The sequence below is a fragment of the Suillus paluster genome, assembly GCF_016628075.1.
Source record: "Suillus paluster strain FC165 chromosome Unknown EDB91scaffold_251, whole genome shotgun sequence".
Classification (NCBI taxonomy): domain Eukaryota; kingdom Fungi; phylum Basidiomycota; class Agaricomycetes; order Boletales; family Suillaceae; genus Suillus; species Suillus paluster.
In genome coordinates, this window is record NW_024537811.1 from 1 (window position 1) to 16,416 (window position 16,416).

The window sequence follows — 16,416 nt, forward strand, 5'->3', positions numbered from 1 at the left end:
TGCCCCCCAAAATGTTCCAAGCCATACGTGCAGCATCTGTCTCAGAACCTGTCCATCGTGCACCAGCCCCTACCTTGCCTCCACCTGCTGTATTGCTACCTCTTGCTGTTCCAGCTTCTCTCGGCTCTTTGCTCTCGTTGACACAACTTGCTTCCCTTGGACCGAGGATGAACCTCGCGGACTTTTGCTCTGCTTATGAACTTTCACAAATTCTTCAGTCAAAACTCTCAGATCATGGTTTCATGTCTTCGCATTCCCTTCATTATGTCACTGTTGATGATTTGCAAAAAGTGGGCTTACTTTGTGGAGAACTTGCTGAGCTCAAGGATGCAGTTGCCCGCTGGTGTGGTGAATAATTGTTACGTGTTATGTGTTATGTTTTTTTATTGTTACTCTCGCTCTGCATGTTCTATTGTTTCTTGCTACTCTCTCACTTTGCACACTGCTGCTCGATTATCGATAATGTTTGTATTCTAGAAGTACCCTGAATGACGCATGTATCCCTGTGCATCCTCCGCCGTAATGATCTCCAGGGCCTCTCGTAAATCATACATAATCCTGTCATTGTCCGCTGCTGCAGAAAACAGGTCATAGTTACGATGAATCCATGCCTTGAACTTCAAAAAGGCTTCCTCAATTGGGTTGAGATCAGGGGAGTAGGGAGGTAAAAATCTAATTTGTACACCTGCTCCGAGTCACATTACTAGAGTACATCGATACTATGTAAGATAGACATACCAAATCTGTCTGCAAGCTCACGAATTTCTTCGCCATGGTGGATCCGAGCATTATCCATGATCCACACACTATTCTTGCCAGGATAAGCCTCGCAGTTGGGCAACTATCAATGAACATCAATTTACGAGAACAATCAAGTTTGATAAGTACTGAGTCCTGACTCATGACAGAATGTTCGAGAAAGTGAAGGTATCCATTGCGATGCAGAGATCCTTCCAGAACATGTCCCGCAATGATTCCATCCATCGTCAAAGCAGCTGCTACTGTGAAGCGCCGTCCACGAACAAATGCACCCTTCATGCTTGCATATTGGCTCCTCTTTGCTCTTCCATACCTCTGGATTTGTGTTTGTTTGTCTTTCGACATCTCATCGATAAACAACAGTTGATCTGGTGTATACTGTGCCATCTGTCGCTTGAAGTCTGCATGGACGTCTTTGTTGCACTCCTTCACAATCTTGTGGAGTTTTTTGAGTGAGATGCCAGCTTGGGTGAGCTCTCGGTGAATTGTAGAATAATGGACAGAGATGTAGTGATTGTGTTGCATAAGCATTGTCAGCTCATCGAGAAACCAATCAGGACGGTGATGAATTAGTTCTAGAAGGTAATGGAGGTCTTCGAGATTGAAAACACGCGGACGACCAGCATATCGGCTCCTTGGCTTGACAACATTGCCAGTCACAGTGTAGAGCTTCTTGATTCTATAGAACATCATGCGGGAGAAGCCAATGCAGTCGAGGATCTCGTCGAGTCTAAGAATTCCTTGTTCATGCAGGCGAATAGCTGCCAGCTTCAAATCAGCCGATATCTTCTTGTTGCCCATGGTATTGACGATTGTGGTATGCAAGTCTCATAAAATTTACGCTAAGTCTTTTTTTGGTCTATGTTATCATTTGTTTTACATTGAGGCACCAGTACCATTACATATGCAAACGGCTGTAAGGTAGCAGAGTCAACAGATGATCATTAGGGATGTTCAAAGTTGGGTGCCCAATGCCCAATGCCCAACCTCATGACCAGAATGAGTATACCTAGAATAAATAGAAGTAAATACCGAGTAAAGTCACCCAAGCCTACATGATGAGATAAGCTACCTAAACCTTGTCGCGCGAAGCACCGAAACCTTCGCCAAACGTCTCCCCCTAATCCTCAGCATTTCTAAACCTTCTCAACCTTTTCATACTCTTCTCGTACCTAAACCTTGCTGTTCCCAAACCTTTCCATACCCCTACCTTTTTACAGTCTTTTTTTTGTACCTAAACCTTTGTGTGCCTTAGGAGACCTTTCACTTTTTATTCCTAATCCTTTCCTAACCTTCAGCAGACTATTTGAGTTGTTTTTGAGGCTCAGACATAATTTTTCCTTGTGGAATTCCAATGAAATTGGAAAAAAAAAACATGCAGCTACATGTTGCTACAATCAAATATATGACAAGGTTGTGGTGAGGGCTAGGAACGGCGAGGTTTAGGTAAGAGAAGAGTATGAAAAGGTTTAGGAACAGCAAGGTTTAGGTACGAGAAAAGTATGAAAAGGTTTAGAGTCTGTTCGGATAAACCAAATTTTGCCAAATTTCAGAAATATGGTGCTTGTAATGCTGGGGGTCAGTGTGACATATGTGACAAGCCATATCGATAACATGCCCGCTACACGATCTACTACTAGATTGACTCATTCAAGTCGTAACTGCTGTGGACATCTACAACACACCATGGTCTGTGGAAGGAAGAGCGCACTGGAGGGTCAAGATGTGTCTGAAACCAAAGACCGATGCATCTGGACACAAGATGACGAAACACACCTCATCCAGTTCATCACTACACACCAGTCTAAGGGTGGCGATGGACTGAACTTTGACAGGACCTTCTGGACCTCTGTTGCTACTGAGATGACTAAACATACTACACAAGGTGCACCAAAGATGCTCGAAACATGTCAATCAAAATGGACACGGGTAAGTTTTTATTGCATTGCATCAGTACTACTAGCCTAGAGTCTGTACTGATAAGACCTTCAGCTCCGTAGCATGTTTGGTGTTGTCGACAAAGTAGCGAACTATTCTGGCTTGTCATACAGTCTGGACCATGGCACCAACATTACAGCTGTATCTGAGACGGTATGGACTGAGATATTGAAAGTAAGTGCTGCCAATGCTCCGCTACCACTGGCAGCTACTAATATGATGCAGTCTACTCCCGCCGCAAAGCCATTCAAGAATAAAGGCTGGGTGCACTACGAAGCAATGAAGGAACTCTTGCCATCAAAAACATGTGGCAACCGTGCTTTCTACACCCGCATGCCTGCCGATAACGTTGCACTGGTAGGGGCTCTGGGTCAAGCTACCACTTCTCAGCCCCTACCTGGCACGAGTTTTGATGAAGCCAATATAGTTGGCCAGGAGAAAGCATTGGACGACATCGAGTATGGTGCTGACACTTCACCAGATGTAGATATCAACATGTTGCCACCCTCTCTCCCTTTGATGCGGCACAACGACCCACCTTCACACCCTCTACGCCGGGCACTTCTACTATTGGCAGTGGTAAACGAAAAGCAGGTGGAGAGTCAGGTGACAATATGAGAACCTTCGCTCGCCCTCCGGGCTCTACAAAATCCGCATCCGAGTCAGGGAAGTCCATCAAGTCACAGCGTGTGGCTATCCCACAAGCTTTCCAAGACATGAGTAAGGAGATTAATAATCTCACCAACTCCTTTGATCGTGCAACAGATGTCATGCAAGAGCGCACAACTCAGGTTGCCTCACGTCCCATGGTGGATCCCATTCCGGTGCGCAAGCAGAAGGCTATCATTCAGCTGCAGAAGGAGGGTCTGGAGGACCATGAAATAGTGGAGATTATCAAGCATTTCCAAGCTGATGTTGCCATAGCTGATTCATACCTTGTCATCGAGAAGGAGAGCACCCAGAAGCTTTTCTTATCAACCTACTTGAACTAGATTTTTGCTGTATCATGCTTGCATTTGACGTTGTTAGTACTACTAGAAGTAGTACCGAATATCATGACACTTTGTTGCGCAACTGTCTATGAAACATTGACGCAAACGACTACGAAAAATTGATGCAAATGACTATGAAAAATTGACGCAAACGACTACAAAAGATTGTCCCCTATGACCGACTGACCTCTCTGCTGTCTCATCCGACAGTAGTCCTCCCACATCCGAAGGGCAATCGCATCATGATGTTGGTGTGCACGAGTGCGTGCCTCTGCAGTGGGAGGACCTTCTGCAAGTGTGCCGACATCATACTCAGGCTCATTCAAGTCAACCTGGTGGTAGTCCATCATATCATTCGGGTCGTGAATACGGATGACATTGTGCACCAGGCACAATGCCACAGGGATACGAACCTGCACATCCATTGCATAATGAGGTGGGAGAAGCAGGATTTTGAAGCGGTTCTTGAGCACGCCAAAAATACGCTCAACGACGTTTCGGAGCATGGCGTGGCGTAGATTGAATAGTTCTCTGTGATTACAAGGCCTAAAAACAATATAAGTACAAGTAGATTGTAGCCTAAGTTGAATATTACTTACACCTGACGTCCACGACCCCATTCAGCGAGATGGTAGCGTACTCCACGATATGGCACAAGTAGCTCGTCACATGCAGCAAATCCTGCATCAGCAAGATAGTATTTGCCTGGAGGGATGTTGAATTCTGTAATGCGAGTATCATGATAGACACATGCATCGGCTGCCAACCCCTCCCAGTCATTCAGTATATAAAGGAACGACATGTTGAAGGAGCAGGCTGCGAGACAGTTGTAACTTAAGTTGCCTTTACGATCACGAGCTGCATCACGATCATTGGCACTAGGGTGGCATGCGATATGAGTACCGTCTATAGTGCCGATGGCATCAGAGAAGTATGGGTAGTATTTGGGGTTTTGAAGGATTTCGGGAGGTGTCGGACTGTCTGCACTGGGTAGCCGAACATATAATGAATAAATTGGGGGGGGGAGGAAAATGCATTGAGAATACGTTTGAAATACCTTCAAAAATAAGCAAATTTGTCGCTAACCAGTGCTGGGGAATAACCTACTTTGATATCGTCTCATTGGAGTGCTGAAAGCATTCACCAAGATGGCGAACAGAGAGACCTGTGACACATGCATACAAGAAGATGGCGAGCTGCTCCTCAAGCATGACATATTTTGAACTCTTGCACCCTGAATCGCGAAGTAGATTCAACAGTACATAGAACACATGGCGCCGCACACCAAGTTCACATTGTATGCGATCTGGGTGTCCTGTGAGGAGTTCGTTGACCCATGCCATTCCAGACAGGGCTGAAGTATGATAGGGCTGCTTGTCATAGTGAGTTTGTGAGTGATCTTGGAGTACTTGGCCAGCAGCATCAGCAATAGCCATTGCTACACGAGCAGCACCGCGGAACATATTGTCTATCCAGTGCAGCTTGTATACATCCAGCTGGTCAGAGTCCACCGCATCAGCACAATTGGGATCTTCATCCGCACTGTCATTGTGTTCCTCGATGATGGTGCCATCTTGGTCTAGTGGGTCTAGCAGATCGAGGTCAGCATTGAGGTCATTGGGATCCATGGTGTTGCACAACAATATCACATATGGGCTCATCAATATCACTGTTATCAGTGTGACATCATTTTCGGTCTCTGACTATTTGGTCTTGTATGTGTTAAACTGGAATTTCGAAGTTGGTTGGCAAAAAACATTGTCTGAACAGACCCTTAGAAATGCTGAGGATTAGGGGGAGACGTTTGGCAAAGGTTTCGGCGCTTCGTGCGACAAGGTTTAGGTAAGTAGCTTATCTCATCATGTAGGCTTGGGTGACTTTACTCGGTATTTACTTCTATTTATTCTAGGTATAATCATTCTGGTCACGAGGTTGGGCGTTGGGTGTTGGGTGTTGGGCATTGGGCGCCCAACTTTGAACGTCCCTATTACACACTGAGATCCTAGATGCCCGTCTTGTTCAATTTTTTGCTAAATATCGAGTGACATCCTCGGGCTGTCACGTGTGTATTACAGTTGATAGTAGTACTGATGTTTCTATCATTAATGCGCACTCTATTCCAGTTAATCAACCAACAGTCGCACACCTGACATGCATGTCGGAAGGAGAGCGGAAGTAAAAGATACGTGAAAGTGAACTCAAGGACAAACCCGCAACATCGCACAACCATAAAACCAGTCACACCTCATATGCAACAAAGTCATTAGCCTCTCGCAACTCATGCCTCCAAGCCTACTAAGCGATGATTGGCGTGATTGCTCAAGCTTCATACGCAAGGAAACATGAACCCCCGAGCATGCTCAGCAGCAGTGTATGATTACTCTGGCAGCACTAGTCCTGTATGTGATGAGCTTTCGTGGCTTTCAAGCTGGTTGAGAAAAATAATAATTTCAAAGTCCGCTTGATGTAAGGGTGAGACCGAGACATCTTAAGCTTAACCTCAACAACGCATCAACTGGTGGACTATAACTTCCTCTTGTAAAGTTATAAAGGACATACTGTCTCCAGTTATAGGACTAACATGCGTAGCTTCTACTATAACTGGAGACAATATATCATCTCAAAGATCGAGGTACGTCCCGCCGAGTGCCGTACTCCTGAAGTTCTTAGCAAGATATTGATTGTGGCATATGACTCAGGATCGTGCAGAGATTGCTAATTTCCATGTTGATAGGCTGGGCCTCGAGGCCTCCAAAGCTTCAAGCTCAAGCCAGATGGTCGATGCAAGGTTGAGTAGCAACTCGAGTCCGTGGCAGGTATAAATTTGAAGTTCATAGCTTATCGTGTCAGGGTACTTGTTGCTTAAGGGTACACACCACCGCCGTGACTGTGCATCAAGTACTTGGACTTCGGGAGTCACATTCATGCAGACCGATTGTCCAAATGTTTGGGTTTAGTACCTCTTCCTAACAGGACGAGAAGTTCCAGATTCTATTCGCTGAGCCCAAGTTTGTGTTGGCAACTGCCACCAATGTTGTCTGGGCATGATGTAATTTGAGCTCAAATAACGCGTTGTTCATCTAGCTCGATTGTATGGATCTTGAAGTCAATGCTGATGGTGGAGATGAACGAGGGTATCCACGCATCGCCGCAGAAAAGACAGGACTAGATTGCATTCTTGATCCTACCCTCTCAAACTTATTCTATTATTATAGCAGAGCCCCTTCTTCTACGTGTACGTCAGCGTCCTTCTTTGCGGTAATCTAGATGCATTGAGGGTCCAAGTTTATTGTTCATACAATTTCAGGTTGCCTGCAGGTGTCAATTTTAGGTGCATAATTTGCGCCCCAATATGTTCAGAAGTTCAAAACACGGCGCTCACTCGAATATAAGAGAGGCTTGCTTTGCGACGTACTCCTTTGTACTTTTGTGCCTCTTGAATTGTTGGTTACCACCTCAAGTCTTTGTCCAACCCTTCATATAAGTACTTCAATATCACAAGTACCTCTCGTTCAACAGACCATGTTGGACTTATTCTCCAAAGATTGAATCATCAACGAGACAGGACTTAGAGCCGCCTTACATCATCTGGACGCAATCTCAACTTCAGGTGCAACTGGATTACAAGCCACGATCGAAAACTTACTCTCATCACCCCACGTTTTTGCCTATATCATTTCTGGTATCTTACAGACTTTCTTCTTGCGCCACCAGCTCTGACTCTGTAACAGTTTGGGATCGCTCTGAGAGAATTATCTCGCAGATCTTGACAGACTTTCCTAAAAAATCTCAAGAATATCCTTCATCCCTTGCGAGCAAGATTCTGGACAATCTGTCTATATGTTTCTTAGCTTTGCCAGTCGAGTCTCTGGAGATGGAAGTCTCAAGGGACATCAGCCGCCACAGAGGCTTCATCGAGGGCACTTTACCCTTACTTCGTGCCTTGAGCACCATGAAATTTTCCAGCGCCAATTCCTTTGAAGACGAGAGCGATCTCTTCGACATCAAACCTGATGAAGGATTCGTCAAAATGAAAGTGCATCAAAAAATGTGCAAGCAACATCGCCAGAAACCTCAGCATGCGGGTATCAACACATCACTGTTCGCCAGGCTCGATGTGGCTGTGCCTACCACGAGTAATGCGGCCACAGCATTATCCACTCACATTCTTGCAGAGCTGAAGCAAGTGCTCTCGGTATGTATGGTCACTATGTACCTGTCAACGTTTCCCCTGACAGCTTCCCCTAAGTTATACCTCTTGCTTCTGCGGTGGACGGAATTAGCGGACGACATCAAAGCCTTACTCTTCCCAAATGTAGAAGAGTCTGCCAAAGATGTCGCACCTGAACTTTCGTCCCCCAAAGATGTCGAGAGCTCAACAGAGTCAAAAGTGTACCCGATGGTGCAGCCCATGAAGGCTGCTCTTTACTTTGACAACGCGGATGGGTTTGGAGAGTGGCGGATCCTTGTATCTACCGAGGCTTATAACAATCTGCATGAATACCGTTGAGCGGACCAGGAAATATTCAAGAACATTTTCAAGACGATCAGGTCCGTCTTTTAATGATATCTATAGTGCCAATTTGATATTTTCCCAGACATCTCTTGCACGGTCACTTCTCAAGCGACAATCAAAAGAGGCTCGATGGAACAGATGCAGGAATTCCGGTCTTCGAAGCCAAGTTGACCAAGGATCTATGGCTCGTGGTAGACGTAATTTCCAATACACACTGAGAAGAAAATAACCTCGTTTCTCTTACAGTACCAGATTGATTGCATCCCTGACCAGGATGGAGAGGTATGTTATTCTTCCACAAAGACGTGTAAAAGATACTGAAACCGATTCTTGATAGTCTGAGAGACAAGGTGCACCGTCATGCATCAAGAGCGAACATCGCTTACCTATCACTCACACGAATGCCAGTCATCAAAGTGTACGGGATCTATAAACACTCTGAGCTTGGCAGAATATGGAATGCCTTGGGCAACCATCTAGCACGCAAGGGGGCTGAATATTGCAGACGGTTGAGAACGCCTCTTACCTATTGATGTAAGCTACTGAACCATTGCTCTATCAGATGCATCTTCCGCACCAAGGCAGCCAACAATGTTATTCTGCCAGCCTCATTCCCGCCGGCAGAACCTGAGCCAGAAATCCCAGCGAGTCCGTTGGATCTCAGTGCTAAGGACATGGATGATGTTGAGTGTTTGTATCCTTTAGCTTCACCATAATTGATATGTGGTGTAGCTTCACACCTTGCTGGTGTAAGAATGAATGTTTTTTTTCCGATCTGACACACTGTGATTAACGATTTTTTAGCCTAGAGAAATACGTAACATTCTTGCAGGTGAGTTTATCTGCTCAGTTCTTCGATCAGCAATGACTTGATGATATCATATTAGGCTTTTTTGCATAGTGAGTTACCGCATGTACTCGGTCATCCTCATTTCTCATTCTCGCAAAAGGTCTCATCGCAAACGAAGACATACACCACGCCTTCATGCTCTCGTATGTCCTACTGTCTTGAAATGAGTTTAATGATTGACGTTACTTCAGTTCTCAAGAATGGAAGGTCGTCAAATGCACCATGTCGTGCTATGTCTTGGGTCGAAGCGGCACAGGGTAAGTATCCTGTGCTCAAGATCGGTCACTTATTTATCTCACCACCAGAAAAACGACGACGATGCTGTACAAGATCCTTGGCATTCAGCGAGCTTGGGAATCGAGTGGCATTGACATGCCCAAGCCATGTCAGATTTTTGTCACAAAATCTAGAACACTGGCGACAAAAGTAGGAGAAGACTTCACGAGGCTTCTAAAGTCCCTGACATTGGCTGGCTCTACACTGCAAGAACTTGCCAAACTCAAGGCACAAAGCATTCTGAATGATCTTGTTGATCATGATGACGCTCCTGAGTCGCAGATGAATATACCAATGAGATACAGTCAACTCGAGGACAAACATTTCCCCCTATTCGTGACTTTCGATCAGGTATGTCATCATGTGTTTCATAGACCCTCTTGAAAGCTTATTTTGTTCAGCTAGCAAAGATGATTGCAGCGGATGTCTTCGACATGGACGATCCTAAGATGAGACGTAGCGCTGAACTGTTCTTCACCACCGATGATGCAGAGACACATGATTCGCTTGTCACCTATAATATATTCAAAAATCAATATTGGCCACATTTTCCGCAGGGTCTCACCAAGAACCTCAGTAGTGCTGCTTCCTTTGCGGTCAGATCATACGCTCACATGTCCTACCCAGATTCATGGTTGGTTTTCAGCGAGTTTCTGGGCAAGTACAAATCTGTATCCAATAAAGCAGCTCCTGAACCCCCACATAGGTATCATCAAAGGCTCAGAACAGGCATTGAGCTGTCCGGATGGTGTTCTCGACCGTTCAAGCTATCTCTGCATTTCTCGTCGCTCTAATCCGATTTCTGCGAACCACATGGACAGTGTCTACAATATATTCGAGATTTACAAGAAGTTCAAGAAGTATAAATACCATCTCAATGTTGCGGATCGGTACGAGTCATTTTGCTCCTCATTGATCAAACCCGATGATATAGCCCAAAACAGTATGCACACGATCCTCAAGGTCTTAGGAGATTGGCGGTTTCCTGGTCGACAAATTGATTACCTGTAGGTATATCTCCCAATCGGTTAATCCTAGGTTTTTATCGATTATGTACACCAGGTATGTCGACGAGGCGCAAGACAATCTGTTGATCGATGCACTGGGTAAGTCATGATTTCATTGTTCAACACGAGAGTGTGAAAGAACTTTCTGCTCTAGTTTTGAGGCGATTGTGTAGGAATCCAGACGGACTTTTCTGGGCTGCGGATACTGTGCAAGCGATCTCTGCTGGAAGTTCCTTCAGGTTCAACGATCTGAAAGTGTTTATCTATTGTGTGGAGGTTAGCGACTGGTGGTTGTCTCCCAGATTTTTAATTGATCTATCTTCCTACAGCAGCAAAGTATCTTGGTCAACTCCGCTAGAGCTCCTGTGCATCAACCAACGATGTTCCAATTGGGCATGAACTATAGGTCACACGGTGGCATCGTGAACTGCGCTCATTCTGTCATAGAGCTCATCACGAAGTTCTGGCCAGATTCAATTGATCACCTCCAACCTGAAAAGGGGATGGTGGATGGAGTGAAGCCAATCTTTTTCATGGGCCCAGATGATGACACTTGCTGCAAACAGTTTTTAGTTGGGGAGAGGTAAGTAGCTCAGGCTTTATCATTCCCTTGCTAAGATTCTCACAGAGACGAGCTTGGACCTAACCAATGTAAGTAAAAGGCTTCTGCGCAATACTCTATTCATGGCCTGAAACACTATTCTATAGGCATACTTGTACGTAACGATGCAGCGTGCCAGAAGTTACGAGAACAAGTAGGTGATATTGGAATCATTATGTGGGCCGTCTGTTTGTGCTCCAAGATATTTATGTTCACGTGTCTGCCCAGGACGCTCTATGAAAGCAAAGGCCTTGAGTTCGATGATGTGAGAATGCTGACCTTGGCTACCTGGTGGATGACTGACTCCGGTCAGGTTCTCTTGTACGGCTTTTTTGAAGATTCCGTCATAGATGTGTTGCGGTGGCGGGTAATTCTCAATGGGGTGGATAGTCAAGGTTATGCACCCGATTTTTACCACGACGAGACCCGATATGCTGGAATATGCAGTGAAGTAAGCGACCGCTCGTCAACAAAGGAATGGACATTACTCACTTTTATCTTCATCAGTTGAAACACCTCTACGTGGGAATCACCTGAGCAAGGAAGAACATGCGGATCTTTGACAGGTCTGATAAGTCTGATGCTATGCATGTACGTTTAGACCAGCTGCATGTTGAGCGCTACTTGATCCGACAATCCTCTACTTCAGATTTTCTGGACGTCTCGAAATCTTATCCAGAACTGTGCCCACGACAGCGATATTCCTCCCCTAGTTGTCTCCTTCAATCCAGAAGAATGGGCATCCTCTGGTCGCTCACTGTTCTTGCACAAGCTCTACTCGCAAGCTATGCACTGCTTTCAGCATGCAGGCCGTCTCCGTGAAGTGAAGGTTTGCGAAGCTTATCTACTACGGGAAACAGCGCGTTCCAGCATCGGAGTGGCCTCGCCCAACGTCCAACAAAAAGCTTTTATCACGGCAGCAGATGCCTTTGCTGACTGTGGCGCAGCTGCGACAGGGAATGAGAAATGTCAATATTACCACACCTTGGCGGCTTGCTACGTTCGAGGAGGAGAGGACCTCAAAGCTGCTGATACCTATCTCGTGGCTCAAGAGTTTGGTCTAGCTGTGAAGAGATATCGCAAGGCTGGATCTTTCGACCGGACGCTCTGTGTCCTTACTGACTACTGCACAATGATACCTGAGGAGACCGCGACAGCCTTGTGGACTGCATGCCGGCTTTATTACTGCCGCAAAAGCAACAATCAGTAAGTGGTCGCAGCTTTATGATGATTATGTTTAAGGGCAATTGCACAGAGCCCCATTGTCTCTATTCTCCTCATCTGACGAGGAACTCGAGTTTTTGGAGGCGCATGGCTTGGACTATGCTCGTGTTTCCCTTCTCGAGTCTCACTCAAGGTACTATGAGGTCGCGGAGCTACACTTGTCAGAGAACCGTCCCATGGAAGCAGCTCAAGCATTCCTTGAGGACAACAGAAATGCTGATTCAGCTGCTTGTGCAGCTGACGCTCTTCTGGAATCCCTGTGGTGCAAATACTCATTTAGAATTACCAGAGCTGCCGTTCCTGATGACTCAGTGCAGCATTCTATTGCTCTCACCAATCAGCTGCAGATGTGTAAGGACAGCATGTCCTTTACGCACCGACCTAGCTTCAAAACGAAGACGCTCGAACTCACCGCATGTTCAGCGCAGCCACATGACTCACTGATGCGAAGATCTCAATTCTTCGCATCCGAGTTACGGGGATACATCCCTCTTTAGCCTTCTCCATTTCTTACCGTCATCCTACCTTGTGCTCTCCTTCCATGATACCCGTTTCCTCACTGATATCTCTTTCGTTCCACATGCTCTTCAACTCGTTTCGGATTAGTATGACTCTCTCGCACATATATAAATTGCCCATGTATTCTCACTTTCGATAGCAGAATCCCAGATGCTGATTCCCCGCTCCAAGCTCAACCGAAAACTATCACAGAAAGTACTCATCTTATACGTTTTCTCTACTCGTCTCGTTCACCGTTGCGCTCATCACTTATCTACTTCATCTCGTTACATTTCCCCTTCGAACTCACAACTAGCCTTACAAATTTGGAGCCCACCGCGAGGGGAATTGTTTTCGAGCAACCCCTTGCACCCCGAGACGGATTCGCTGATTTATTACTGATCTTCTAGTCTTTCTCTTAGAACCCGGTCTTTTGACCACTTATTCTCACCATTACTAAATACTATCATCCCAACGCACAGATACGTCAACATCAATCAGATAAGCCACCTGTGCTGGCTCCCTTGACGAACACCGCCACTCCCAAAAAGTACAGAACCCGAGCCAATACCTTCACCGCCTCTGCCACACCCTCGTTCCTCGACGCATCAGCCATTGAACCACCTTCAAGACCATCGGATTTTCACCTAATGCCAGTCCACCCCAAGCTAGAACAACACACCCAGCATCTAGATTCTAGACACTTCGGACAATCCATCCGAATCCTCCCTGAGGCTCAGGCGATGATACCATAAGTCAGCAGCCGCGCTTAAACTCACCCTTCCCCATCCTCCCCTTTCAATCGAAATTTACCCTTAGACCGGCCGTATTTGACCCCAAAACTCCTACATTCCCTCTGATATCCCCTGAACCAGTAAATACCAAAACAATTCCTGCCACCTCAACTATCCCTCTCATTCCAAAACCTGAATTTATCCCTCGAAAAGTATTACCACTAACCCAGACCTCCACGATTGCAACTCCACAACCAGCTATAATCCCTAATCCGCTTATCGTTCTTCCACCCCCAGTCATAGCACTGTTCACACCTTCTCAACTGCCTATCATCATGTCTAATGCATCTAAAGGCATAAATGCGATGCCTGGCGCAAACTCCACCAGAGTGCTGTCTTTCAATGGCAAAACTTCTGAACTCCTCGAGTTCTTCGAGCTATTTGAAGACTTAGCGACGGCGTGTGCACTTACAGATGCAGAAAAGTGCAAGTTGATCGTTCGTTACGTCAACCTTCAGACGAAGCGATTTTGGGTAACACTTATCGGATATGAAAGTAAAAATTTCACTGCGTTTAAGGACAGTATTTTAGCAAGGTACTCCAGGGCGGCCAAGGGTCAGCGATATTCTATTCACGACCTCGAGCGTGTTGTTATTAACAGTGTCGACAATGAAATCTCAACAGAGACTGAACTTTTACAGTACTACAGACAGTTCTGTCCTGTCGCTCACTGGCTTGTTGCCAACGGCAAGATATCCACTTGTGAACGGGACCGTTATTTTTGGCAGGGATTGCCTGCTACTACCCGACACGCCATCGACCGACAACTCGAACTGAAAGACGCCAACTACTTGCAAACAGAAGCTACCGACTTTGAAGAAGTCCTCAAAGCAGGCCGTTTTGTCTTCTCTGATGACACTTTTGATGCCGACCTCAATGAGCCGATAGCAACTAGGATATGGACGATACGAGAAGGACGCACTTCTAGAGTTAAGGCCGCTCCTCACTGGGATTCAGACAATGAAGAGGAGAGAAAAGATGCCCGAAGGGAAGTACAAACCAAGCGAGTCGCCTTCACCCCTTCTCCCCCTGCCCCAGTCAAGAACACCATCGACGAAGTCAAAGCATTGGCATGGAAGATGCATGGCCTTGATATCGGCGACATCACATACTCGGGTTGTTATACCCGACTCATTTGTCTTTTTTTTTTAAAAAAAAATCCAATTTCTGTCTATTTGGGGTGTAGTACCCTATGTAAGACATTACTAACTAGGGGAAAAGGGGGACACCTGTGTCCCCCACCGCATCTCTGACTTCACAAATGCCCTGGTAGAGGGGTGACCTCCACCAGTCTGCTGTTCCTGCCGGCTGTTTTAGATGCACAAGACTTCCAATCTGCGGGACCATTGCTGTGCATTTCGTGTTGTGGAGGTCCCTGGCATGTGTTGGGGATGATACAAGTACTTGAGTCGCTGTGCAACTGTGTACGATGGGAATAATGGAGTGCGGCACTGAAAAAGAAAGGGATAGGAGGGGTATTTTGCGAGTGCATATGAATAGATTGAGTGGGTGAGTGGGCATCGTGAAAAATCCCTTCTACGACCTCTAAGTCATTCTGAACTACCATTTGAACCTCTACTTGGGTCATACTTCCCTTCGTCGACGAGCGTGATAGAAGGGGGCGGCGGCCTGCGCCTTCAGTCGACTGGATCGACTCTACATGGAATCTGGCTGTACATGTACTATTCATCATTTATCATTATGAGAGTGAGGAGAGACATCACTGAATGTAGCTCGTAATCAGCCCGTGCTGTTCACAAAATGGATGAGCAGAGCGATTGCTTTGGGATTTGAGAGTAGATAGGGGATCAAAGAGGCACGGCGGCTGAGAGTCATCGTGAGGATGTGTCGGGCTCAAACATAGTGCAGGCAAGAGAGCAGGTAATGAAGCATGGTTTCCTCTGTTCCTTCGCAGTGTGGACAGTCGGGTGTGAGGCTCTTCCCAATGTGATACAGGTGCTGATTGAGCAAGATGTGTCTGGTGCAGAGCCATAAGAGCATGCTGATATGATGTTTGGGGAGCGGTTGGGCTAAGGAAATGAATGCGCCCTTGAGGACATTAGGGTCTATATTGATGGTGCATTCATAGCATGGGGACTTTTGCCAGAATCTCGCCCAGCGTTCTGACAATTCCTTTTTCTGCTTCTGTTTCAGTGCAGACACGCTGCAGGGAAGGACACCTTTGTGGAGGTATGGGGGAAGGTGGCATCTAGGGCTGGATTCATCTCTGGTTGATGCTGCTCTCTTAGCCTCCTCGTCCACCTTTTTGTTACCCTGAACTCCATCATGCCCTGATATCCATCGAACTATGACCTTAAATCTGCGGTTGTGACTGGATTTCTTCACATTTGTTATTAAGCTGCAGAAATGATCTATCAGATAGTGACCCGGTTTCGTCGAGAATACATCACCAGATTTGATTGTAGCTTGGTTATCCACAAATATTGATACTGGGTACTTGACGTCCTCTTCCTGAGATAGTAGCTGTGCCACTAACATAAGACCTACAGCTTCGGCTTCGTATACTGTGTATTCGTCAGCCTTCCCTAGGTGGTATCTCAAGGTCTTTGGCTGGGGATGTCCGTTTCTATAAAGCACTGCAGCCACCCCAATGTTGTCATTAATTCCGGAACCATCACAATAGATCTTGATCTTGTCGATGACAACGATGTGGTCCTGAACAGCTTGCTCTCATGAAGTGGCGATGGCAGTTTGGTATGGGATTAATGAGCTGGGTGCATGTCTACTATGCGTGATAGTCTCTATTGAGTTGACATCAAGCTCGGTGGTGTGATATAGGTGATGGAGCGAGGATCAATGATGTTTGACGAAACATTTGGCTGCCCTGCGTCCTGGTCCATGTAGAGGGTGAGATGGAGGATGAGCGACCAAGCGAATGGTGGCCTCGTAGCAGAGGTTCTGTGCATGGTGTTCTAGGGGGAGTAGTTTCGCATGAGCCTC

At 46.2% G+C, this 16,416-nt stretch overlaps 3 protein-coding genes across 3 annotated transcripts; 2 read left to right on the top strand and 1 right to left on the bottom strand.

Annotated features, from left to right (window-relative positions):
- Positions 1-11: 11 nt before the first annotated feature.
- EDB91DRAFT_1257148 (uncharacterized protein) lies at positions 12-356 on the top strand (the record flags this gene model as incomplete). Its single annotated transcript, XM_041324278.1, has 1 exon — positions 12-356. One exon carries the CDS (start codon positions 12-14, stop codon positions 354-356), a length of 345 nt encoding a protein of 114 aa, XP_041168834.1.
- A 541-nt stretch (positions 357-897) lies between these two features.
- EDB91DRAFT_1029775 (uncharacterized protein) lies at positions 898-1,113 on the bottom strand (the record flags this gene model as incomplete). The annotated part of the gene is made up of 1 exon (XM_041312696.1): positions 898-1,113. A coding segment is annotated over one exon (216 nt), but the record flags the coding sequence as incomplete, so codon positions are not given.
- Positions 1,114-6,270: 5,157 nt separating this feature from the next.
- On the top strand, positions 6,271-14,736 carry EDB91DRAFT_1257152 (uncharacterized protein; the record flags this gene model as incomplete). Its single annotated transcript, XM_041324279.1, has 31 exons — positions 6,271-6,321; positions 6,389-6,494; positions 7,421-7,884; positions 7,939-8,157; positions 8,209-8,240; positions 8,288-8,396; positions 8,452-8,487; positions 8,543-8,555; positions 8,614-8,713; positions 8,768-8,895; positions 8,938-8,954; positions 9,010-9,037; positions 9,107-9,198; positions 9,247-9,312; positions 9,386-9,682; positions 9,733-9,927; positions 9,959-10,221; positions 10,276-10,338; positions 10,394-10,437; positions 10,493-10,614; positions 10,668-10,921; positions 10,967-10,989; positions 11,047-11,116; positions 11,168-11,204; positions 11,253-11,390; positions 11,447-11,461; positions 11,516-11,530; positions 11,589-12,145; positions 12,195-12,514; positions 13,537-14,592; positions 14,669-14,736. The coding sequence occupies 31 exons, from the start codon at positions 6,271-6,273 to the stop codon at positions 14,734-14,736; spliced, it is 4,998 nt and encodes a 1,665-aa protein (XP_041168836.1).
- Between the last annotated feature and the right edge of the window lie 1,680 nt (positions 14,737-16,416).